At 46.2% G+C, this 26,381-nt stretch overlaps 1 protein-coding gene across 5 annotated transcripts in view; it reads right to left on the bottom strand.

The window, feature by feature from the left end:
- LOC138468387 (NACHT, LRR and PYD domains-containing protein 3-like) overlaps nt 1-26,381 on the bottom strand; it is a 1,409,260-nt gene that overhangs the window by 1,193,488 nt on the left and 189,391 nt on the right. For all 5 annotated transcript variants that reach the window (XM_069608927.1, XM_069608925.1, XM_069608926.1 and 2 more), the window contains one exon: nt 5,734-7,468. In XM_069608927.1, coding sequence (XP_069465028.1) covers nt 5,734-7,468 — 1,735 coding nt within the window. The remainder of the gene's footprint in view (nt 1-5,733; nt 7,469-26,381) is intronic.

Here is a 26,381-nt window from a genome sequence, read left to right as displayed (position 1 = left end):
GGGCAGTGGTGATTCAAGCTCTCGTAATAAGGAGAAGAGCTCTCAGGAGCTTGAACTGGCGTTGGCAATTCTAGTATTATAAATGGAACTTTAGGCTTGGAGGATTGCATGCTTATATGCCTTTGTTGCAGAGGCAAAGAAAGCTTTTAGACTCTGGCAGAACCCTTTTCCAATTAGTTTCAGCAACTCTTTTTTAGCATGGATTGCACTGATGTCAGGGGAGAACCGTCAGTCAGGTCTTCGAAGCCTAGGTTGAAATCCCCCATGAGCATGGTCTTAGACGAGGGTTTAGTGTTTGCAGAGTGGAGATACACAATATCCTCTTCAAAGGAGAGTGGCGGTGTGAGGCAAAGTTAGCTTAGTTGAGAGAAGTTCTCTGGAGAGGAAAGCGGCACTGCTGATTACTCTAATAAGGAGGACGTCTCTGTCTATGAGGGCCACTCCTACCCCTTTAGAGTCAGATCTATCTTTCCTGTGGATAGTGTATTTCTGGGGGATAGCTAGTGACGAGGCCAGGACAGAGGTAGCATGCAGCCACGTTTCAGTTATGGCCAACATGTCCAGATCATTGGAAATGATGAGGTCTGAGATGTTGTGTGCATGGGCAGAAAGGGACGTGACATTAACTAATGTTCCTTTTAGGGTAGTAGTTATGGGGCTGGTGGGTAGTTTGATACGTTTCAGATGTTGATGGGCAGTGTTGTCAGTAGGGTGATGCCATTGAGTACCCAGGGCTGTGCTAAGCGGTAGAATCTGTCTGGCTGTTTCAATTTCGGTGTTGTGGCTTTTGGAGCGTTGGTCACGGAGGGGGTGGTAGCAATAGGACCTAGCATGGGCCGGGTGGTGTGTATTGCAATCTCGCAGAGGTTGTGTGACGAAATGCAGGGTGCAGTTAATCGTAAGGTTAGGTCGTGGTGTGCTGCTAAGGCAGCAGGTGAGCGCCGCTTCTTGGACTGCCGTGATGGCTGCCAGGGAGGTGAAACGAGGTGCAGGCAACATGCCAGGGTGGTCGGCTGAGGTGACCAGACAGCTTCTGGTGGTATTGGGCTGGGTTGGCCCGATAAGTGGTGGCTAGCAACGTGCATGCTTGCAAGCGCGCATTTCTAAGGAGGCATCATGGGGCTGCAGAAATTAGTATGGGCGTGTATGGCTACTTTCACCGAGGTAAGGTGCGGTTAGACTCAGCAAGGTTCACAAGGGCAGAATGCAGGTAGTTTAACCTTTGGAAAGCGCAGGGGTATCGTTGGTAAAGTGCGATTCATCAGGCAATGCACAAGGTTGTAGGAAGGTGGAAAGGGGGATGATACTGGAGCATGATAAATTGGAAGACATTTTTAAGGTAATTATGTTACCGGAAGGGGATATGATCACATACCTTTGCTGGAAGGGTTTGGTGCGGCCTTCCGTGGCCTGGCGGGGACTGACAGGGAAGTCACCAAGTGGCCTTAAATGAGGGCCTTTAGTGGGGACCAGCGTTGCCTGCCGGCTCCCAGGTTGCAGTAGGGCATATTGGGCGGTCAGCCAATAAGCAGTCAGCAGCGGTGGGCAGGCATCAGCACTCACATCCTGTACCTTTGTGGATTTCTCCAGGATGGCCATGTTAACACGCATGATATGCAAGCCATGTCAACACGCATGATATGCAAACACTCAGAAGAAACAGACATCTGCATTAGACAAAAACCTTAGTTTAATCACCTGCATGACTATAGTAGACCACTGAAAGTCGAGAAATAAGCTCTGGCTTAATGCCTGTACATCCGAGGTTAAAGTTGTGGATGTGCGGAATGGCCATCTGGCAAGGATGCAAAACCCTGGCTTATTTGATTTTTATTAAAAAATAGACTGATGAGGGTAATTCTATTTCTAGAAAGGGTAATCTGCCAAACAGATGCCAAAAGCATAGTGTAATCGTGCCCTACCGCATCAGTAGCCTGATCCGCAGCGCCTGCTCTTCTCGTGGCACAGAGCAGGTTCACATGTCACGAGGTGCCCACTTGACAGCCACAGAGACAATCAAGTCCCTGTGGCGCAGAGGCAGCATTTAAGATATACCCCCCTGTGCTGTATGATGAAGAAGCTATCATCCAAGACATCACCTATCTCTCCCAGGGCACATCAGGAGTAATCTCTGCTGTGGATCAGGACCTACCACTATGCACCGGAATCTCCTGAGCTGTGAGAGTAGACCCTGAATGGAACCATCCCATCCTCGAGTCGCCCCGAGGACCAGACCAAACGGAGCTCCCTGTTCTTCCACACCAAACCAGTCACTCAGTGTTCACTGTACCTGGGACGAGGGGCAAGTCATCGTCACTAGTTGCTGTGCTCCTCCACCAGATTGGAGATTGCTTGCACCTTCGACCAGCTCAACACTGCATGGTGCCCTGGCTAAGCTCGTCAACTGCTAGACCCGAAGTGACTGCTCAACGCCGGGACCCGAACCGAATCACTGTAGAGTCAAATGCTGACTCTAACCAGGGGTTAGAACCACAGCTCGACCCAACTAACTCCTGAACTGCTGCCTCATCGATTGCACATTGATGTACCCAAGATCACCATTTCGATGTCCGTTGCCCGCCGACTTGAACCGCTGGAATATCACTCATTGACCCCTTCTGGCGGCTAAAGGCTGACACTGCCTGGTCAACTACGAAGCGTTCTTGGGACCGCCCGACCTGCATCCTTGAGAACGGTCCCAACACACAGAGCACCAGTCTTCACCCCTACTCGATGCCCACTTGCTTCCGGGGCTCTCATCTACGTTCGACACCGAGTCAGACTTAATCAGCCCACCAAGAACTGGATCCAAGTACTGTTGACTCTGAACTGCCTACTCGGTCCAGTTGGGCCCTAGAGACTGAGACTAGAGTCTCTAGGGCCCAGCTAAAGACTACCCTGCAACCCATGAACTACGCTGAGAATGCTACTTTCTCCAGTCTGTCACATCTTCTCTATTCTTCCGATGGGGTGGGTTTTTGTACAGTATGTTCATTCTTTCTACGTGCAGATGGTGGGTTTGATTAAAGCATATATATTTTTATAGAACCTTGATTGGACATTCCCTTTATTTTGGACTGTGATACTGTGTTGTTTCGCATACTACTGGTTCACCTTCACACCCCTCTTAAGGAGCGTAGCCTTCCCTCAGCCCACCGAAGGCGAAGGAGCTTTATCTCTTAACAGTCCCCGTTTTACCTTTATGATTGTGTAGTGTTTTGGTTTGTAGGAATGTGAGCGCTGAGTGGGTCATTTTCCCCCTACTCATCCGTGTACTCCTGCGGAGCAGAATCCAATCCGCCACAATAGAGACCCCATGACACTCTTGGTTGAAGGAAATTTGGCCAGGCTCTTTTGGTACATGCCTGGATCTCAAGTTTGAAGCTGAGAGACCCTGATCGTTTCTAGCATGACCACTGAAATGCAAGCACGTGTTGTGGTAAAAACAGGAGCCTGCTTTCTTCGACTCTCACATAAAGCGTTCCCCATTCTGTCACCTCATCATCAGACCGTGGAAAAACTAGCAATGTTAGGGTCTCGACTGGACTAGGTGAGTGGGGTTTACCTCAGATTAACAAAATATCTAATGACACCCCCACCGAGTTTTAAGAACACAGAACATTGGATGCTTAATAAAACCCAGCAGATATAAATCTGCTACCAAGGTGTTATGTACTCTGCACTGCTGCCAATCCATACCAACATATTTTCAAGACCATGTGCATAGATCACAGGGTGGGTTATGGAACGGGCCTGACAGCGCTGCTCTGGAACAAATGATCTACTACATGGGAGGACAACTGTCGCACTCTTAAGCGATACAGATGTACCACCCTATACAGGTGGTTCTTCACTCATAGAAAGTCCCGAAATCAATGTATAATAGACTTTCGCCCCCAAGAGAGCAGCCTGCAGGACTCTATATCACCTGACAGGCCAGGGGCTTGAGTGAAAAGGCGGGCGCAGCAACAACAGAGTTAAAAGGAACAAAGAACAATACAACAGTTCAGTTAGCAGCCAGGTTAGCTGGATCTCAGCAATAACCACCCCTCAATTACTCACTCTTACCTGCTCTGTCAGGAAGACCGCTAGTAACCTACTTGATGTCCATAGGTTGGTGAAGACTGTGGAGGTGCAAGTCCCAAATCCACCAGTCTTGTGGATAAACGGCAGAGCGTCCCAAAATAAACACACAATCCAAGTGACCAGTGGTGAATCAGGAGAGCGTCCCAGTAGTCAAAAATGTATCCAGGGTTGTGTTCTTTGTTGTAGTGCAAGATAGCGTCCTTGTGGTTAAAGAAGACCTTGATTAAGGCAGGGAAGTGTTCCGTGGAGAAGGAAAAGAGTAGAAAGCAAATGCGGAATGCAGCTAACACAATAGGAACTGGAAAGAACTGTGTCCAGCGCCAGACAGAACAGGCGTTGACACACGAGGCAAGGATTCAGAGGTCCGGATGTCAGAACAAGAGGGCTAAGCAAGAGGGAGGACGGGATTACGGGAGCTAAAGATTCGGTAACCAGGGGGGCGGAGCAGAGGGAATCAAGCGTCGGAAGTCCAAAAGGCAGTAACAAAAGCAATCCGTAAGGCAAACCAGGTCGGATAAACAGAAACAGCAAGGGATCAGGATACAACACTCAGGAACTAATGAATTAGTTAAGGAGCACCCGTTTCGCCGGTGAGAAGGATTTAAATATGCCTTCAGTGTGACAAACCCAGAAGCATGTTACGTGTGCATCACGTGACCGCGGTTGCCACGATTGCTGGGTATCGTGGTCCGATGGCTACCACGAATTGCGTGGTGCTGCAGGAGATGCCAGTGCAGCTTCCAGATGTTGCCAGGCATGCCCAGACAGCGCTGTGTGTAAACCCAAGTCTTGACAACAACGCTGCTCTGGAACAAATGATCTACTACGTGGAAGGACAATGCTGCTCTGGAACAAATTATCTACTATGTGGGAGGGCAAGGCTGATCTGGAACAAATGATCTATGTGGGAGGACAGCGCTACTCTGGAACAAATGATCTATGTGGGAGGGCATTGCTGCTCTGGAACAAATGATCTATGTGGGAGGACAGCGCTGCTCTGGAACAAATGATCTACTACGTGGGAGAGCATCGTGCTCTGTAACAAATGATCACAAATGATCTACTATGTGGGAGGACAGCGCTGTTGAGCAAATGGGAGCCTCTGTTAATAGGTACATGCTTTTCTAGCGATGTGAAACAATCCAGCTGTTGTGCATTCTTCAAAAGATAAATAACTTAAGAATACTATTGCTATTATGCAAAAAGCTATGGGGACCCCCCAGCTTTCTCAAGGAACTACTTTGCAGGAACATGCTTGTTGCAAGTACTGCCCATCATCAGCAAACCTTCCCACCACTGGATACCGACCATTGGTCAACTTATCACCATTTTTACCATTCTTTCAGACTGCTGCCAGCACCACTGGAGTCGGCCGACTAGCAGATTCCAGAGGCCAGAAAGTGCATGCTGCCCAAAGCTCCTTACATGCGTAATCCAGCCAGAACGTACAAAGCCTCCTGGGCTATGGGAATTCTCTGCACTTGTGCACTGTCAGGGCATGTTCATGTTTCATATGTCAAATTATTTTTTATGTTGAACGCCAGTTCAAATGATAATCTTTCTATATGTCAGGCTAATTATTCTGTGACATGAGAAGCTTTTCACAAAATGAATTAAACATTTTAAAAACGAAATTGAGACACTTACCTCAAAATGGAACATTTTATTAGACCTGGTGCTAGCGCTCTGAGGTATTCAGGTTTCATTCTAACATCAGAGATTTCAAGTTCTTTAATTGTAGAGGAATTCTGTAGAAAGAATGAGAGTGCTCTGAAGTCCATGGTATTCAATGCTCTCTGTAGGGATTTTATACATAACCTTTTGTCTGGGAAATGTTCAGTTGCACTTTTCACAAACTCTTCATCTTGAGTCTCCAACAAGCAGTGGAGAAGATCCATCCGACGATTCGTAATCTCATGGCCATCTCGTTCGATTTCTTCCTTCACCCACTTCTCTAATGCAGGTCTTATGTCGGAGGAAACCTTCCACTGGAATGTTCTCTCCATCTGAGTCAGTATGTCCTTATTGATAAGACCAAACAGGAAACGCACTGTCATCATCAAGTGATCATATCTCTGTTCGCCATAATCTTTCAATAAACGCATCAGGGCTCCCTCCGGTTTCTGTGTGTACTCTGCGGTTGCTCCATCTTCTCCCAGTACATAAAACAAGGCAGCAAAAAACTCTTGAAAGCTCAAATGGATAAAGCTGTACACGTTGCACATTTCTTCCTCTTCCACAAAAATAGAATTTGTTAGGAAGAGGGACTGAAGGGCTGGTATATCGATCTGATGTTCAGCTAGGTCATCCATCTCAAACAATATTTTCTGCTGGTGAATTCCGTCCTTAGCTAGCGCACACAACCGCCGCAGGTTAATGTTAACCTTGTTTTGTTCAGATTCACTGCTCTGCTGGGTTAACAAATGAGAAAGGACGAGCATGTAGACTGAAGTAGTGGTTTTAGAAACATAGACAAACTCTTCTTTCTTCTTCATCTGTTGCTTAACGGCCTTGCAGACAATCCAGCAGACAATGGGCATGAAACACATAGTAAAGAGAATTTCATGCTCTTTTACAACATTGAAAGCTTGCTTGCCTTGTGATTTGTTTCCAAAAAAGGTTGTGAAATATTCCTTCCTTTTCGCTTCCGAAAAGCCAAGAATCTCTGCAATGCGCTCGCCGCCCCGGCACGCTGTGAGGACCTGTGCCAGGATTTCTGTCGGCCTGGTGGTGATTAGGATGGATGACTTCTGAAGGAAGTTTCTTTTTATTAAACTGATGATTAATTGACCCATTGGAGCTTTATTGCCAGGATCATTCAAAAGTAGATTTTCAGGGATTTTAAGTTCATCAAACCCATCAATTATGAAAAGCACTTTCTCGGATTCTGCCTCTATTTCTTCCATTGATAGGAAGGGCTCCCCATCACAGCTGGGTATGAGGTCAGCGATCGTCCGCTGCCCTCTATACTGGTTAAGTTCTCTGCAGTGAATATAAAACATATAATCAAACATATCCTGAAAGAGTTCTCCAGAGGCCCAGTCCAGCATGATCTTACGGCATGTCATAGTCTTTCCAATTCCGGACACTCCCTGGAGGACTACGGTGCTGGGGATGTGCCCGTCCTTTTCTGGATCAAACAAAGTTTGGATGCTAGAGTAGGAATGTTCTGCCTGTAATTCCGCCAGGACCGCAAGATGTCCCCTTCCAGGTGACAATATGTCATGTTTTTTCTCGTCTTTGTCACGATAGTCCTTTATAATGAGTAGTTTTGTGTAACGTTCTTTTAATGTCACTTCATCGGCCATCTGATGATTTCTATCCTTAATTAATCTGAACTTTGCTTTTATATATTCTTTGTACTTCTCTTTTTGATCTATTTCTATGCAGACAAAAAATATGGAGAAAGGACAATGAAAGTAATGACAGATTAATAACGGTTTTGTTTATTATTGCAGTGTAATAATTCATGTTGAGACAATATAAAATATCACATTTATTACAAGCCCTGGATCTGGAATTTACACTGCAAGTACTCATTGCAAGAGGAAAAAGATCAATTTTATGAAATGCTTACATCACAATGTTCCTAAGAGAGAGGGGTTGCCCCTAGTCGTCAATATTCTCAAAAGGCCTATTAATATTGCAATAAGGGATTTGTAGCAGTCCTCCGGAGGAAGACATTATGATTTTGAAACATTTGTGATACTACCTTATTAGATGGTTCTTTTATAAACCGCTTTGTGCACGGCAGCATGGCAACAGTACAGCTTCTTACATGAAGCAGCATCCTGTCTTTCGTCATGATTTCATGCACTATGCCAGGTCCCTGGGCATTCCATGAAACCTCTGGTGTAAAAAGAGGCAAAGCCTTGCCAATTCTTATAAATCCCACTAGACATGCCGGGCGAGTTCCCTAGTTTACATACTGAACCTACAATGCACTTGCCCCACGGTGACGGGTGACAAACTACTTACCAGTGCTTTCTGTAAAATGTTACCATAAACACTTCATATTTGGTGCAATGCTGCCATCCAAAGGACAGTCACGCAGTGTGAAACCTTTATTGCCAATTACTACAGCAAAGTGATGTGGCAGGATTGTATTGCTATGCTATGTTATGCTATACTATACAATGCATTAGGCTCTCCCATACAGTTAGGCCACAGTCCCTCCATGTCACCTCTCTCTGACTCACCCTCTGATTCCTCTACATGCAGTACCCCTGACAGGCCCAACACTCCTCCGGTGGCAGAGGGCACGTCAGACCTTCTCTTCTGCTTATTCTCTACAAGTATAGCACTAGAGCCATATATGGAAGATAACAGTAGGGTTTCTGTGAATGCTGCTTATCCATAATGCAACACAAGTCCTCGCAGGGCTGCGTCACAAGTGAGATGTCGACAGTTCTTGCCAAATGTCTGCAATATCATGCCAAGTAACACCCCCCCATTGTGAAAGTGCTATAACATAAGCGATTGCTTATGATCTGCTTTATAACCTGCGCTCTAGGGTTGGGACCCTAGAGAGCTCTGTATGCCGACTGCCTGCACACTTGTCCTGCTGTGTTCCCTGCTGATCAGATGATCACTCTGTATGCTGTGTATTTGCTATTTAATACAAGAAGCTTGGTTTACCAACAGTCTGCGTCAGATCTCTTTATTTGCTGCAAACTGAGGCTTGCCGAGGGGGGGGGGGGGCACTTGTTTGTTTGTTTGTTTATTTATTTGGTAATGCGCGCCAAACCCTTGGGTAGCCGGGCGCAACACTGTACAAGGAATCTTAAGCTTATTACAGTATTTGGCATGAATATATAACACACATAGGCAAAAAATATATACAAGAATATATACAAACATATGTACAAGTACAGGGCATATCTTAGAGGTGTCCAGGGCACTCTAGCAAGTTATCTAAACAGACAGATATATAATCAAGTTTATAAGTCAGACTCATAAGTCTAGGTATCATACATGGGATAGGTAGGTAGGTAGATGGTAATGCATGCTCAGCTGTCTCAAGTACGGAATAGTTCATGGAAGCAGAAGGCTTGGGAAGAAGTCTGATCTTGACCACCACAAAAGTTTGTTTGCAGTGTGAAGGCATCATGAAGCAAGACACAGAAAAAATATCCAAAGTTCAAACAAATTTGCTTTATTAACACAAACGTCAGGATGGATGAAAACCCAACTTGCCCTATACTGGAGGTGGGATTTCCCGAGTCAGAAAGTTCAACTTAAAAGTCTGTCTGTGTCCAAAATCTATCCTTGCCCTCACAACTGAAGCTAAACAATGTGTCGGGATGTCAGAAATAAAAGATAGAGTGCTTAAAATAAAGTTCTGAGCTTGTATTTGTATTTTCTATTGTACTTTATATAGCGCCTTTTTCCAAAGCGCTTTACATAAGAAAATCAATGGTACATAAAATCAGTAATGCAAATCAACATTCAGTTACTGCCAGTAACAATCAATCAGGAAACTGAAGAAGTGAGTTTTTAGGGAAGAACGGAACAAAGAGTAAGAAGTGATAAGGCGGACAGACAGACGGAGCAAGTCCCAATGTAGAGGAGCAAGAAGCTGAAATGAAGGAAAGCAGGATTGGGCACAGGGAGGACGGGGAACATTCAGCCTGAATAGACCAGAAGAACGAACAGAGCGAGAAGAATTATGAAATGAAGAGATGCAAGATAGTCAGGGGCAAAGAGATTTAAATGCTAGGCAAAGAAAATTAAATTTAAGCTGGGAATAGAATGACAACCAGCCAAGTGAGGCAAGAGCGGAGGAACTCCTGATAAGAAAGAAGACAGAGTGAACGAATAGAAGAATTGTAAATTGATTTAAGAGGAGCGAGACAGGAACAGGGAAGACAAAAGAACATAAAAGAACAGTAAAATAGTCGAGAGAAGATTAAAAACGAGATAAGAGGTTTAGTAGCGTGGAAAGTAAGAAAAGGGTGGACTCTACGAATATTATAAAGATGAAATCGAAAGAAGCGAGATGTAAAAGATATGATGAACAAAAGAAAGATTAGAGTCGAAATAGTGACCAAGAATACAAGCAGTGAGAGAGATAAATAGACTAGAGGGAGGAAAAGAAATTGAAGGAACAGAAGACTGTTGTAGAAGAGTATTAGCAGGAAAGAATAAGACTGCAGTTTTTCTGGCATTCAAGGTAAGAAAATGGGAGATCATCCAGGATTTGATAGCAGAAAGACATATTGAGATGGTGTGATGAATATCAGGCGTGAAAGACGAAAAAGATAGAAAAAGCTGAGTATCATCAGCATAGAAGTGGTGTGATAGTCAGAAAGAAAAAATTATAGGTGCAAGAAGCGAAGTATATAGGGAGAATAGAAAAGGACCCAGGACTGACCCTTGGGGAACACCAGGATCAAGGGGAAAAGATGGAGAAGTGTTGCCACCCCAGGAAACAGCAAAAGTATGGTTAGATAAGTAAGAAGAAAACCATGATAGAACAGAACCACGAAGACCAAAGGAGGAAAGAGAATCCATAAGCAGAGAATGATCCACAGTGTCAAAAGCGGCAGCTAGTTCAAGAAGAGTGAGAACAGAGGAGAGTTTAGAGTAATGAGCTGTAAGAAGAGAGTTAAGCACACAGGTCAGGGCTGTTTCAGTAGAGTGACGGGGACGAATACCAGACTGAGTAGGGGGAAGAAGAGAAAGACCAGACACAAACGAGGACATTTGTGAATAAACAAGCCGCTCAAGAAGCTTGGATAGAAAAAGGGTAAAAGAGATATAGGACGAACGTTTGATACAAGAAGGGCATTTAGCTGCAGGTTTCTTTCAAATCGGAATAATGATTGCATGTTTAAAAGCAGAGGGAAAGGTTGATGTAGAAAAAGAAATGTTAAAGAAGGATGGAAGAAAGGGTGCCAAGAGCGGATAGATTTTGGGAATAAGCAGAGATGGGATGGAATCAGTAGGGGCAGCAGTGGGGTGAACTTTGGTCAACAGAAGAGCCACCTCAGAGTCAGAGACAGGAGCAAAGTTAAAATCTGTGTTGGAAAGTGTAGGAAAAGATAAAGGAGAAGAATTATAGGAGGGTGACGATAAAATGTCCTGGCGTAAAGAGTGAACTTTAAAAGAGAAGAAGTTTGCAAAATCAGATTCTGATAAAGATGAATTACTAGGGGCATCAGATGTGGGAGAAGAAAGAAGCAGAGTTAAAGTTTGAAAAAGACGCAGAGGGTGAGTAGATTGACTATGGAAAAGATCAGAGAAATAGGTGTGTTTGGCAGAGTTAATACAGTTGACATAAAGAGCGTGATAAGAAAAGTAAGTAGCGTGATTGGGGGAAGACCGGAATTTGCGGCAAAGCCTTTCAAGGCAACGTAGAAGATGGCGCATTGAACAGAGATGAGACGAGAGCCAGGGTTTGGCAGGTTTGCGGGAAGGCTGAAAGGAAGAAAAAGGATAGAGTTGATCAAAACTAGAAACAAGGGCTAGGGAGAGAGTGGATGTGGCTTCGTCTGCAGAGAGAGAACAATCTGTAAGAGATGGGAGAGAGTTTATGCAGGTATCGTAGAAAAGTGAGGAATTAAAGTTGCATAAGTCACGCCTAAAGAATGTATTAGGAGAAGCGGAACCAGGAATACTAAGAGGGATAAGTGATAGGGAGAGGAGAGAGTGGTCAGATAAATAGATAGGTAAAGCAGATATAGAAGAAACAGTGAATGATGAAGTAAAAACCAAATCGAGGGTAGAACCAGAGGTATGAGTGGGAGGAGCAGAAAGTGGGGAAAGTAAATGTGAGTCAAGTATTGAGAGAAAGGGAGAAGCTAAGTGAGTAGAAGAAAGATGGAGATTAAAGTCTCCAAGTAAAACAAGTAGAGTAGGACTAGGTAGAATATGGCCAAGAATGTGACCAATGTCCTTGCAGAATGACCCAAGTGGGCCAGGTGGGCGATAGAAAGAAAAGAAATAGCATGGGGAGCAGTGAAAATCTTATAAATAAACTCAAACAAGGAATAGGAATTGTCCCGGGAGGATAGCTCAGCGGCAGCGTGCGCGTCTTGGAAGCAAGACGACACGAAGCAACAATGGGTTCGATCCCCGGGTCCGCGCTTAGAAACCTCTGGGTGTTTAAGCGCGTTATAAATAAGTAACTAAGACAAAAAAAACAACACAATTACACAACTAAGAAAAACAAAATTCCTGTAACAGCGCCTCGATGCCTGTGGGCTGTGTGAGCGCTTTATAAATGTTAAATAAATAAATAAATTAAATTAAATAAATTAAAATTAAATAGTCCGGTGTAGAGACACAAGAAGGAATAGATAAACAATTAGGACAATACAGTAAACCAGCGCCGCCACCGTGACCATTGGCTCGGAGGACAGAGAAGAAGTGAGAGTAGCGGCTACAGTCGAATTACGTGAGAGAATCCAGGTTTCGGTTATACAGAAGAAATGAAAATGCAAGCGTAGAAAAAAGTCCAGTACTGCTGTGGACTTATTGCAGAGCGACCTCACATTCCATAAACCGAGGTCGATGGCAGTGGAGGTGTCGGTAAATTGTGGGTAGATGAGATTAGGATTTGTGCATGAGTCTATAGAGTCACATTTAGATTGGGAGTTATCGGGAAGCGAACAGTAAGGTATTGATACAGTCATGAGGAAAATGAACAGTACCTCAGTGATGGTCCAAACAGCGGGAAATGTTTCCGGAAGGTGCTGGGAAGAGCAGGCAGGTGATGCCCGACATACCTATAAGGTCACCGGCCGCTGAACTTCTGTGGACAGCTGCAGATAGCAGGGGTCAGTGACTTTGCTGTGACTTTGCCAGGGAGGTGGGTCTTGTAGCACACAAGCAGGATGAATCTGAGGCTTGGGGCATGTCTAGCAAGTTGCCGGGTGTTGCTAGGCAACCACACACGCTAAACAGCAGATGATTACAAGCCTCAAGGGCCTCGTAGAATCCGTAAATCCAGATGGTATGGATCTTCACAATGACAGGGCACAGTCTCTAACGCTCCAGGCAGAGCAGGATGTCAAGGCACACGCAGAGCTTCTTCCAGCTCCCAGCTTACTTTTCAGCTCCCCTTCCCCAAGTTCAAGACAGTTCCACAAATCCTTGGCGTGCCCTTCCCCAAGTTCACAAGAGTCTATTTGCACTTATTGTCAATGTTCAAAACTACTGCAGGTCAACTTTACACTCCTTCTGGATTTAATTACAGTTCAATCAATTTACTACTTCTTAGTTCACTTCAGCAGTGTCGTTGGCTTTACCAATCGAGGGTTCCCTGGTCTAGGCACAGTCGTCAGACCACATGGTCCACCCAATACAGGTTGAGCAACCAGGAACCCTAGGCTCTCTAGCCCACACAGGTACTTCTGTATCTGTTCCGGTGCAAATGTTCACGCTCACTTGACTTCTCCTTGTCAGCCTCTTGGCTTTGCCACAATTTGTCAAATATCATTTGCCAGTCTTTGGCCTTGCCACACTGTATTCATGCATATAGTTCACTATGCAGTGTTTTTGTTCCTTCACCACATTGCTGTCATCCTCTCTCGCAATCTTCCATGCTTGCTTTCTTGTTTCGTATTTTGCTTTCAATTAGGTAATTCTTGAATTTTACATGAATTGGTCATCAGGTCATAGCTTAACCAAAAAGTTCTCATTCAGTTCGACATTCAATATTTGTGATTGGCTACTTTGCCGCTTGCATTTTATACTGTCTGTAATTTTCTCCCAGCCCATGGCTTCGGGTTGTTTCATTGTGCGCATGCTGTTTCATTCATTCGGCATTCACCTTGCTTACCCACAGTCCCCAGGAGCGCCCCGGTTCAAGTGACTTTCCCTCTTCGTTCACCGGTCGAAGGTGTTCTCTGCGGGCAGATGTACTTTTGCTTCCGGCTCCTCCTACTGGCTTTCCTTCAACCCGCGAGCCCCGCTCGCACTTTGGTTTCTTTCCAGGTCTCAATGGCAGCTCTGCTTCCTCTCCGCGGACGCTGTCAGTCACTTTGCTTCCTTTTCTCCGGCCGCAGCTCCAGCTGCGTATCTCCAACCAGGGAGGCCCCGAAACCTGTGGACTTCTCGTGGCCCTCGTGGCCTTGGCGTCCACAGTACCTTGGGGTTATCTGCCAACATTGCCTGGTTGCAATTAGAGAACTTGGGACATGCCTGACCTTTCCAACACTCTGCAGGACTCTTCCTCGTCTTAGTACTAGAGTGATTAAATGACTTCCTAGTTTTCACCAAAACAATTTCAGGGGCACCTGGCAATTCCCTAACCTCTCCAGGTGGAAATGTGCATATGGGATACATTACGGTGAGTAATCGTATTTCTGATGCTTGTATCTGCTTAGATTCACATGCTGTGCATAGGCCGACATCTAGTGGAAGTTGCGGAGTATTACAGTTTGTTTTTCGAAACTCGAAAATGGGCGTCGACACAGGGCGTGCCAGTAATACTATCCCTAGTGTGACGTCCACTGTACCCATGATCCCTCACGCGTGTAGGACCCTCAGATTGTATTTTTTCTGACATGAGGTAACATGAGGAGTAGCGTGAGTACAGATAATCCAAGCAGATAGAAAGAAAGGTAAGACTACAAGCATCCATGCGCCTTCTCTCAGAGGGGAGGAAGGGTGGGTCGCATGTGAATCTAAGCAGATACAAGCATCAGAAATATGATTACGGCGAGTAATGTATCCCTACTGAGGCTTGTGGAATCTGCTTAGATCATATGCAGTGGATAGATAAGCGAGCAGTACCTGAAGAAGGAGGTGGGATGTGAGAAGGGTCATGAGCAAATAAATATCTTAGAACCGCTTGTCCCACTTGTGTATCTGTCTTGGAATGTGTGTCAATGCAGTAGTGCTGAGTAAAAGTGTGAATAGAGCTCCAAGTAGCTGCTTTGCAAATGGTGTCAAGGGGTACATTTGCAATGAAAGCCAGAGTGGCCCCAATGCCTCTTGTAGAGTGGGCTCTTGGCCTGAAAGGCAGGATTTTTTCAGAAAGGGAGTAACACAGCTGGATACAGTTAATAATCCACTTACAGATGGCACCTTTAGAGAGGCGATCCCCCTCTCTGCCTGTAGCTACGGAGACAAACAGTTGGTCTGTTTTTCTTAGCGGTCTGGTCTTGTCTACATAGTAGAGGACCGCCCTACACACATCTAGGGTGTGTAGTTTCACCTCAGCCGAGCTTTGTGGGGTTTGGAAGAAAGCCGGAAGCTCGATGGACTGGTTCATGTGGAATTTGGAAATAAACTTAGGTGAGAACCTAGGGTGTGTACGCAAAACCAGTTTATCCTTGTGAACTGTAAAGAAAGGATCTTGCACTGACGGAGGCTGAATTTCACTAACCCTTCTTATGGATGTAATAGCTACTAAGAAGGGTGTCTTATAAGTCAGGTGTTTGAGACTGCTTTTATGCATGGGTTCGAATGGGGGGTCCATGAGTTTAGCTAGCACCACATTAAGGTCCCACCCTGGTGGTGGGTTTGAAATAGGAGGGTGAAGTCTCTTTACTCCTTCCATGAAGGCTTTAACCACTGGAACTTTCCACCACGACACCTTGTTATGGGAGGTGGTGTATGCTGACAGAGCAGCCAGATGCACCTTCAGTGAGTTAAAAACCAGTCCTGCATCCAGCAGGTGGAGCATGTACGTAACAATTGTTGAAGTGCAATCAACTGGGTTGATTTGTCTATTCTGGCACCAGATAACGAATCTCTTCCACTTGTCAAAGTAGCAGTGCCTCGTGTTAGGCTTCCTAGATTATTTTCGGATGTCCATACATCTTTGAGGTAAATTTAGATGTCCAAACTCTATGACCTCAGGAGCCATGCTGCTAGGTTCATTGAGCTGGGTAGAGGATGTACTGTTTGACCTTGATGCTGGGACAGTAGGTTGTACCAGCCCGGGTGTTTGATGGGGTCGCAGGTCGCTAGTCTGCGTAAGTGTGGGAACCACGGTTGTCTCGCCCACATGGGAGCAACTAGGACGAGCGTCATCGATTCCCTGTTCAACTTGTACACCACCTTCCTGGAGAGGAGTTAGTGGAAAAGCGTATGCAAACATTCCTGACCAGTTCATCCACAGGGCGTTCCCCTGGGATCCTGGTTGTGGGATATGGACGCGAATCTTGGGCATTGTCTGTTTTCGCTTGTGGCGAATAGGTCTATGGTGGGGGAACCCCACTGAGAGAAGAGATCTTCTACGATTTCTCTGTGTAGACACCATTCGTGCTCCTCTGGGAGGGGATCTCTGCTTAGTGCATCTGCTAGAGAATTGAGATCCCCTGGAACATGTTGCGATGACAGGAAGATGTTCCGTTTGAGTGCCCATGTCCAAATTCTCTGGGCAAGTTTGAACAGATTTGGCGAACGAGTCCCTCCCTGCTTGTTTATGTAAAACATGGCTGTAGTGCTGTCCGTCCGGATCTGCACTGACAGATTCAGCAGGTAGGGTTTGAATGCTTGAAGGGCTCTGAATACTGCCAGAAGCTCTAGCCGGTTGATGTGATTCTTGGCCACTGAGTGAGACCAGAGACGCTGAGCTGTGTGGTGGAGATGGTGAGCTCCCCACCCTGTCAGGCATGAATCGGTTGTGACTACCGCCTGTATCTCGGGATCGTAAAAGGGTTTTCCCTTGGACAGATTTTCTCTTGTCCACCAGTGAAGGCTTTGTACCAGTGTTGGCGAAACGACCACTAGATCGTCCCACTGACCACTTGCCTGAGACCACTGTTTCGCCAACCATTCCTACATGGGACGCATGCGCAGGCACGCGTGGGGGACCAGGTAAATACATGACGCCATCATGCCTAGCAAACGCATTGCTTTGCGTACCGTTATCTGACGACCGGCCTGATAGAGGAATTTGCAGTAGTATATTGCGAATTCTCTCGTCTGATGGAAAGGTCTACCCCTCTTGTGTGTCTAGGATTGCTCCTAGGAACTGTTTGGAGGTGCTTGGCACCAGACTTGACTTTTTCTCATTTATTGAGAAACCCAATTCGAAGAGGAGGTCGATTGTTCTTTGAATGTTCGTTCTGCAAATCGCTGGGGTTTCCCCCGTGATGAGCCAGTCGTCTAGGTAAGGGTACACCGGGATTGCCTCCCTGCGTAGGTGTGCTGCCGCCACCGCCAGTACCTTGGTGAATACCCTTGGAGCCGAGGCTATTCCGAAGGGCAGTACCTTGAACTGGTAGTGCCGACTATCCACCTTGAAGCGCAAGTACTTTCTGTGCGCTGGGAACATGGAAATATGAAAATAGTAATCTTTCATATCCAATGTTGCCATGTAGCCCCCCCTTTTTTAGGAGGGGGATTACCTCTTGGAGAGTAGTCATGCAAAACCTTTGGGGCTTGACATATTTGTTTGCAGGCCGTAAGTCTAATACTGGGCGCATTGTTAAATCTTTTTTTGGTACAAGGAAGTAAGTTGAATAAATACCCTTGTTTACCTGGTGTCCCGGGACGAGTTCAATAGCGTTCTTTGCTAGCAGATTGACGATCTCCTCGAGGAGGATTCTTTGGTGGTCTAGCAAATGCGTTCTTTGTCGTGGAGGGTGGTTTCGGGGATGCTCTAAGAGTTCTATGCAGTATCCTGCGGACACTGTGGACAGCACCCATCTGTCTGATGTGATCCCTTCCCAAGCTTGGGTGAAGTTGGAAATGCGTCCTCCTTCTGGGGATGCGTGAGAAGGGACCCTGAACGGAGCGTCACTGTTTTGGTGGAGGCATGCCGCCGCCTCTACTGGGGCTGCCCCTAACTTTACCCCGTCCTCTCTTATTCCCTCTACTATAACCTTCGGTAGACTGTTGGTTATTGTTCCACTGCGTACCCTGGGCCTGGGAATAGTTTGACCCTCTTTGGGAATTTTGTCCGTGTGCGGCGAAAATTGCCATTACCCCTTTGATTAGGGGGTTTGGTGGTTAGTTGACCTAGGGACTTGAGTGTTTCATACTCGTCCTTGGCATTTTTCAGCACGGCCTCGACCGCCTTACCGAACAATAGATCTGGCTCCACCAGTTTGTCTAACAATGATGCTTGTGTCACGGCCTTGAATCCAGACTGCCGTAACCAAGCGTGTCTCTTGATAACAGTACCCTCTGCTATCAATCTACCGGCATTATTTGCGGCATCAAAGGTTGCCTTTACAATGCAACCGGATACGGCTCTCCCTTCCGCTGAGACTCGTGCCAATTGGCTCTTTAGGGGCTCTGGGGCGGAATCTATGAGTGCCGCAACTTCCTCCCACTGGTGGCAGTTATAACTCGCCAGTAGGGTGGTGGAGTTGGCAATTCTTGCTTGGTAGGCGGAAGTGGAGGCAACCTTTCTGCCGAACCCATAGATTTTCTTGCTCTCCTTGTCAGGAGGAGCTTCTGATGATGAGAAGGGTGTTCCTGCCCTCTTGCGGGTGGTTGTAATGACTAGGGAGTCCGGTTTCAGATGCCCTCTTATATACAGTGGGTCTGATTGGGCTGCCCTGAATAGCTTCTCAATCCTGGGATTGACTGCCCTGGTAAGATTGGGGTTTACCAGTGAAGGGTCTATTCTTCTTTGGATGGACTGAAGGATAGGGATGGCCTGCGCAACAGGTCTCCTTTCTCCCACCAACTCTTCGGCAAAATCTCTTTCCTCTTGAGAACCCTGGGTGTCAATGTGGAAGTGGTGTGCTGCTCTAGACAGGACCTCATTTAGGAGGGGCTGGTTGTCGACAGGGGAGTCGGTAACCGTGGGTTCTTTATCTACCGGGGAATCTACCCTGTATATTTCAGGGTCGTCCTCTTCCTCCTCTTGTTCCTCATTGTCCCCATAGTAGCCTGTCCCAGTCTGTTCTTCCAACATGCCCAAATTTGTATCCTCACAAAGGGAAGGATCTTCTTGTTCCTGAGAATAAGGGTGAATGTGGAAGGGCTCTGAAGACCGTTTTGTTTCGAACCGGGACTTTTTACTTGGGGGGATAGGATCCTTGGAGCCTGAGGGTGCTGACCCGTCGGGGTTATAAGTGAGAAAATGTTTGGGATTTTTAGAATAGAAATCTGCAAACGATGACATTCTTGACATGACCCCATCTATGTCCTCACTGGACCACTCTCTTGAACTGGGAATGACTTTGCCTGGGGGGAGTTTCCCTGACTCATCTATAATAGAGGTGTGAGACCTGTCTGTCTGTTTAAGTGGAGTGTAATGTTTCTTCGGTGTGGAAGCTGGTTGAGACTGCTTCCTCTGTTGCTTTCCCCCCTCCCGTGGCTGGAAGAGTGTTTGCCCTGCTTCTTTGGGGCTTTGGAGCTTTTCGACGCCTGCCGTCGAGCTTCGGTAGTGGTGGTACTATCCTTCGACCGTGTAGGTTGGGATTCGGGAATGGGCACTACTTGTACTAACGCCGACTCCTGGAGTGCGGTCTGGGATAGAGGTCGCTTTCGTCTTCCGACGATCGAAACTCGGTTACCTTGGGGAGCGAGGCACTTTTGGCAATAGTGGATGATTGCCTGGCGTCATGCGGCGATATAGATCGCGAACGCCCAGAGGACGCCGATTCGGACCGTCCCCTATGTGCCTCTTTCCGAGAGCTCAACGTACACGTCGAGTATAGGTGGGACTTTGTGTGTTTGGAAGTGTTGTGGGTTGCGCTTACATCACTGGGGGTCTTCCCCGTAGCCGCCCTGCCGGACGACCTTCCGAGGTCGGGGACCTGCGCCTGGCTGTCTTTTGACGCCGTGTTGCCCTCGTCGTCCGAAAGTACGGCGTCGCTGCCAACGCTGAAGGCACCCGCCGTGGCCATGGCCTCTTGACGCCTGGCGAGGTGGGCCCAACGCTTGGTGGAACGGTCTTTTAGTGTTTTAGGTTTGAACCTACTACACGCTCTGCAATTTGCCTCGGGGTGATCCCTTGGCAAGCAGAGATTGCACGTGGCGTGTCTGTCAACCCAAGGATACTTGCGGTTGCACTTTGGACAAAATTGGAAAAGGGTACCCTCCATACGCACCTTGAGGCAGCGGGCTGGTAAGTGTAGGAATATATATAAGAGAATATATAAGAGTGTACAGTATGACCACCCCCCACGCTCCCTACTTGTAGGGCGAGGCCAGAGGCCTTCCGAGGCCCGGGCCGAGGCCAGAGGCCTTCCTAGGCCCACTCCGTCGTGAAGCTCTCGACGGTCGCTTTCTTCTCCGGTTCGGCATCGAGTGTCGAATTTCGGTGGCTCGATGTTAGGGTGGAGAAAAAAAGGGGGAAATATAACAATATTTTTCAAAGTATGGCTAATGCCAGGGAACTCCGCTGAATGCTTCCGACCAGTATGGCGGAAAAAAACAATCTGAGGGTCCTACACACGTGAGGGATCATGGGTACAGTGGACGTCACACTAGGGATAGTATTACTGGCACGCCCTGTGTCGACGCCCATTTTCGAGTTTCAAAAAACAAACTGTAATACTCTGCAACTTCCACTAGATGTCGGCCTATGCACAGCATGTGATCTAAGCAGATTCCACAAGCCTCAGAAATATATATATATAAAATGATCAGGGCGAGCTCCGGATAGAACCCACTATTTTAATACATTGACTGTTTTTACAAACCAGTGATGTTTCAACAAACAATTTCAATATACAAAGTCAACACGTGGCACAGGACAATATACAGCATTCATTGCATATAAACAATCATTCAACAATACTTTTAGGAGATTTGTACAGAAAATAAATCACATCAATACAGAACAGCCCCTAAACATAATCTGGAGCCGTGTATTATTGTGTACGCTCAATCAATCAGCTTGGTGCACAGGCTTTGGACAGGCTCTGAGGACCAACTTAAGTCAGTCCACACGTGGCTCAATATATAACTTCACCATCAATTGGGACGAACAATCGATCGATTATTTGGACCTCTACATATACAGATGTGGCCCTGAATTTAAAACAGAACTATTTTGTAACAAACCTGACCGCAACAGCTTACTACACTTACTATACGGACAATTTTGAAGGATTCGCAAGATTTACACGGGGAGAACGAAATTCGGAGGGTCTCCAACAGAGGCTGGTACAGAGGGGATACCCCAAAAGGACTGTGAGACATACTCGTAAAAGAGCAGCCAGCACTTCATGGGATGTTTGTCTAACCTCAAGGCAGAAAGAACTCCTGCAGAGACTTGTCTATGTCACCACCTTCAGCCCTATCAGCAATATAGTTAAAAGCACCATCAACAAGAACTGGCATCTCATAGAACACTGGGACTTTGTCCAAGAAACCGTTTTTCGCTTTCAAGAAGAATCAGAACTTAAGAGAACATTTGGTCCACACTTACCAATAACCAATGATACGACAGGGGCTCCCACCAGTCCAGGTACACCGCAAATGCGGACAGTGTGTGGCAGGTATATTCACAGACACCAGATACTCTTCGAACATTGCAATAGTCACTGGACTCTCAAGACACATATTAACTGCAATAGTAAGATGGTCATATACACAGAGTGCCCTTGTAAAGTACTCTATGCGGGCAAGACCATTGGATGAATCTCAGAACACCGTTCCTGTATACGGCATAAAGTCCCTGACAAACCCCTTGCGGAACATGATAGTCACAAAAAAAGTACTGATCAAGATCTTCAATGGTTTGTCATGCTTACCCCGAACAGGAGAAGGGGAGATGGTAATAAAGTGCTGAGGAAGCTGGAACAGCAATGGATATATCGCCTAGAAACAGCCAAAATGGAATAATCTAATCAGCCATTGAAATGGGGGCAGCATACATGGGCCCATATCACATTGGACTAGACATCCATGCTGTCATCCACCACGTTGAACGCATAGATATTGTTGATGTATTGTTCTGGCAAAGAACACCTTGTGGAACTAATGAAAAAATGCAATGATCATTTGTTTTGCTCTAGATCTGTAACTTTCAGACAGGACCTTTGTTATCCTGCTGATTCCAGTTTTCTTTGAACATAGCCTGTTTAAAATCTTAAAAAGGAACTTGGTCACTGCACACACTATTCATCCTTTTGGACATACATACTGTGTACCATTTGAACGTCAATAGGCAGGCACCATGCAGCATACTTTTTAAACTATGCTGCCTAAATGTAACCATGTTCTAATCAACTGTGCCTTTTTATACTTGTATCTATTTCCCGTCTGATTCCCACTCCGTTGCTGGAATGCAACAACGCCTTCACACATCGTGCTGCTCCATACTCAGAATTGTAGACCGGATCAGCTACTCAGGGTTTACCATATTATTTTACAAAAGCATAGACAACAATGGGGGACACATTCATCATTTATTATTCCGTCGATCCATCCACGATGCATTAGGCAGCATACTCCAATGAAACCAACACAAGATGGCCACCATTAAATCCTTTGTGTGGCCCAGTTGCCATGCCACAGCATAACCACACCTCCCCACTCTGTGCCACGCTCGGTCAGCGTGACGACGATTGCCGGTGAAGAAACGTTTGCCCTATCAGGTAAGGACCTCAGCGTGCCTTACAAGTGGGGAGCCTTCATTTTTTGCGTTTCGCTTCACTCACGCAGCATGATAGCCAGCATGCATGATTTTATCTATATCCAGCATGCTCCCACAGCTCGCTCTATTCACCACTCCATTTGCGAGCGCATCCATGTTCCGCGCTTCAAGTGGCATGAAAGCCCGACACAGTAATATTTTTACTGGGTACAATACATGGGTGTCCTGCTGACATACATGGGTCCTTTTTATCTACTCATTGATTTAGAATCATTTACAGACACTCAGCATTATGACCTCTAGGGCTCTAGTTGTACCTGGGTGTCCAGTATATGTGATTCTCTCACATTTAAGATTCTATACAGGTCTATACACCTAGATCCAGCAGGGAGTTTTGTTCATGTTACCTCTTCTCTCCTTTTAGAGAGCTGGTACTTTTTGACACGCTGCTCTGCCACTCGTCTGTCCCCACCAATGCGATTTCCAGATAATTGTGGTGGATCCCTTGAGCTAATAGGACTAAGGTAACTTACTCCTACTCACCTCCATTTACCTTTATAGGCATCCCTCACACTAAAACAAACAAACATTCTTCTGTGTGTTACACAATTCTCACAAACTCCCTCCGAATTTATCTTTGAGGTGCCAGAATTGCTTCAAGCACAGTAAGTACTCGACACTGGGGTTCCTTCAAGATATTCACCAGTTTAGGTGCTTTTTAAAATATCTTCCTGATACAGATCCATTCACTGAGAATACCCCATTTGTCTTGTAGATCCTCACCAAAGGATACCCCTCTAATGAGACGTCCTTACAATACCCGGTCCTGATGAAGGCTGATGTAATTACAGCACTCTACAACTCCTGGAATGGCTGAAACACTATTGTGTCGACTGACGTGTGGACAATCCTAGTACGATACAACGTCCACTTCATAACACTGTGCACCAAGTTGATTGATTGGGCATACACAAGAATACATTGCTCCAGATTATGTTTAGGGGCCGTTCTGGATTAAAGATTAATTTTCTGCACATATTTCCTAAAAGTATTGTTGACTGTTTGTTTATATGCAATGTATGCTGTATATTTTCTTGTGCCACATGTTGGCTTTGTATATTGAAATAGTTTTTTGAAACATCACCGGATTGTAAAAACAGTAAATGTATTAAAATAGTGGGCAAATGTATTAAAATAGTGTGTCATATTCTATCCGGTGCCCTTGCCCCCACCCCCTTATTTACCTGTGGACGGCACACCTCCTTGTGTGCTGCCCTCTCCAACATCTCTCTGCGATGCCGGTTACCTTCCTAGCGTGTATGGGAACTGGAGCCGCAGGGTCCGTTTTTTTAATTCACTTTATTGAGACAGGTTTATGGGGGACATCTCCCCCCACACCCCCTCAACCCCGCTCACATTACAATGACGAAGAGTGCGGGGAACACCCCTGCAGCTCCCTGAGCCCTTCTTCACTGTAATGTTTTGTATGGCATATTTGTTCGAATTTTTAGGCTATACGAGATTTTTGTATAGCCAAAATTCTGACAAATATGCCATACAGGTTTTATTTTCCAGGTCTTTTGGGGGTGATTCCTTAGTATTCTGTACAGCCCAGCTGCCTGGTCAGGCCACTCAACAAATGTTCCTTTATACCTGATATTAATGAATATAAGTATTCTATATAGCCCTGCTGGGTAGTCAGGTCACACCCCCACATTTGACTTTACTCTTGATATTAGTTGATGCATGTTATGTGGGTCAGAAAAATGCGAGACGGACACAAAGGTGTAGTATTCTCACAAGTTGAGGTGTGAGACAAACGCCTATCTTTCCCTAACCTAACAAGGATGTCCCTGCCAAGTAAACTAAGACTTAAGATAAGCCCTGATAATTTTTAATATATATATTATTAGTGTTCACTACTCCTAATCGCCTTGTCCTCGTCCCTGTACTATAGTAGGTTGAATGAGGGGAAATGAGCGCAGATGTTTTGCAATAGCCCATAAAGGCCGGGGGAGACCCTACACCCAGGTTATCCTGCCTCGCTTCTCCACCCCCAGGGTCAGGATCCAAAAGCGATGACCTGGCTAACTAAGAAGAGGATGCAGGGGGAGTAGGTGTGAGAATACCCTCAGGTTTCTCACAGCAATACATGTCAATTAAGTTTCAAACATTCACATACTCGCCAGCAAGCTCGAGCACCCCTCATAAAATCTCCTCACCAATGCAAGGGGGCTAGTAGATTTTGCGAGCCCCGTCAGGCCATCTCCCTTCATTGCAAATTGACAAGGGGGGTCCTGGGAGTCTCTCTGCCAGACATTAGTCCTGGTTGCGAGAGACTTACCCAGAGTCTTTAGCTCACTATCTTTCACAGAGAAGAAATATCCCAAACATATCAGTCTTTGTCCTGCCCTGGGGCAGTGCAGCACCGAAATGCTAGGCAATTCTCCTCTGAACAAGAGTACCAACAGCATCCCCAGACATGTGTTTCGGTCTGGTTGGACCTCATCAGTAGGGAGGAGCTGTGCCCCTCTAAGAATAGTGAGCAAGGGGTCCACGTCTGGAGTCAAATTAAAGAGGGCCTATACTAAAAAACCTATTGCCAATCCTTACCACTACTTTACAAAACAGAGTGGGGTGATGTTCATTATAAAGAAAGAAGTGTTCACAAAATGATAAGTCAGGATGTTCGGGCCGTTGGCCTACCTTCCTCAGGCTATCAGCATGGGACAAGGCGGTTCACTCGAGCAAATCACACACTGGCTTCTGTGGCACGAGGATACAGTTCCCTTTTCACAGTTAAAGACCTTCTGTTTCTAAGCCTCTTTACTTCCTGTACGTCTTGTGACTGAGAGGGCCTGGTATACAAAAACCATGAAAACTTTATTTTCCTTTTCCAACACTCAATTTGGGTGCTCATCCTGGATCCCTCTCAGCCGGGCTCAGATGCTTCCAAACTATGTTCAAATAATTCTTCTCGGGTGACTCACGGTCCACCCCGGTTCCCCCTCATCCGGGTTTAGATCCCTTTCTTTCACTCAATTAGTCTCCCTGGGCTGGGCTCGAACCAATTATGATGTACTTTAAACTATCAAAGACTTTTGAATTTGCACGGGATTTAGCAAGACCCGTTGCATGACCACTTCGATCTCAGTATTCCTTTTTCTCACACTCAGCATCAGTTTGGTACCTAACAGAGACCCTCGAATGAGCGCCCACGTGGCGCCGGAACACTTTGTGTATGTTATCTTGGGTTGCCTCCCAAAGTTCATTCACAAAGTTCAATTACTTCTGCGTCGCTCTTTGCAAACGCCTCACACACTGTTCTCTTTGTAATATGTTGCCACTTGCAACCTTGGTAACACAAGCCGGTCTGCCATCAGTCTCATCGACTCACCGGCTGTGCTTTTCCGGCGCCGCTCTGTTGAGCAAGGTTTTGGGTCAGGTGTGGTTCACCTCCTTTCCAGCTTTCAAGGATTACAAATGAAGGCTTACCTCAGCCGGGCTTGAGTCTTCTCTCTTGCAGCACAATTCACCTCAAAGACTTCCCTCACTCGGGTTCGAGGCTCCCTTCATGCTTCCACTCTCACTAAGAAGGCTTCCCTCAGCCGAGCCCGCTTTCAACGTTTGCAATACGCCAAAAAAAGGTCTTGGAACTTCTAGTCCCAGAATGCACTGGGCTAATTTTGCTCCCACTTTATAGCTCCCACGAAATGACATTAGCAGGCATAGAGAGCTTCAGGCGCTAAAAGGGGATGTTAATCGGAGGTCAGGGTCTCTCCACATGCCCCTCAGGGACCTGGGATCGTCTGCCTGTCCTAGGGGAGGAGTT

The sequence above is a fragment of the Ambystoma mexicanum genome, chromosome 4q (genome assembly GCF_040938575.1).
Source record: "Ambystoma mexicanum isolate Mex_15411 chromosome 4q, UKY_AmexF1_1, whole genome shotgun sequence".
Taxonomy (NCBI): domain Eukaryota; kingdom Metazoa; phylum Chordata; class Amphibia; order Caudata; family Ambystomatidae; genus Ambystoma; species Ambystoma mexicanum.
This window is presented reverse-complemented; position numbering and strand designations above follow the sequence as displayed.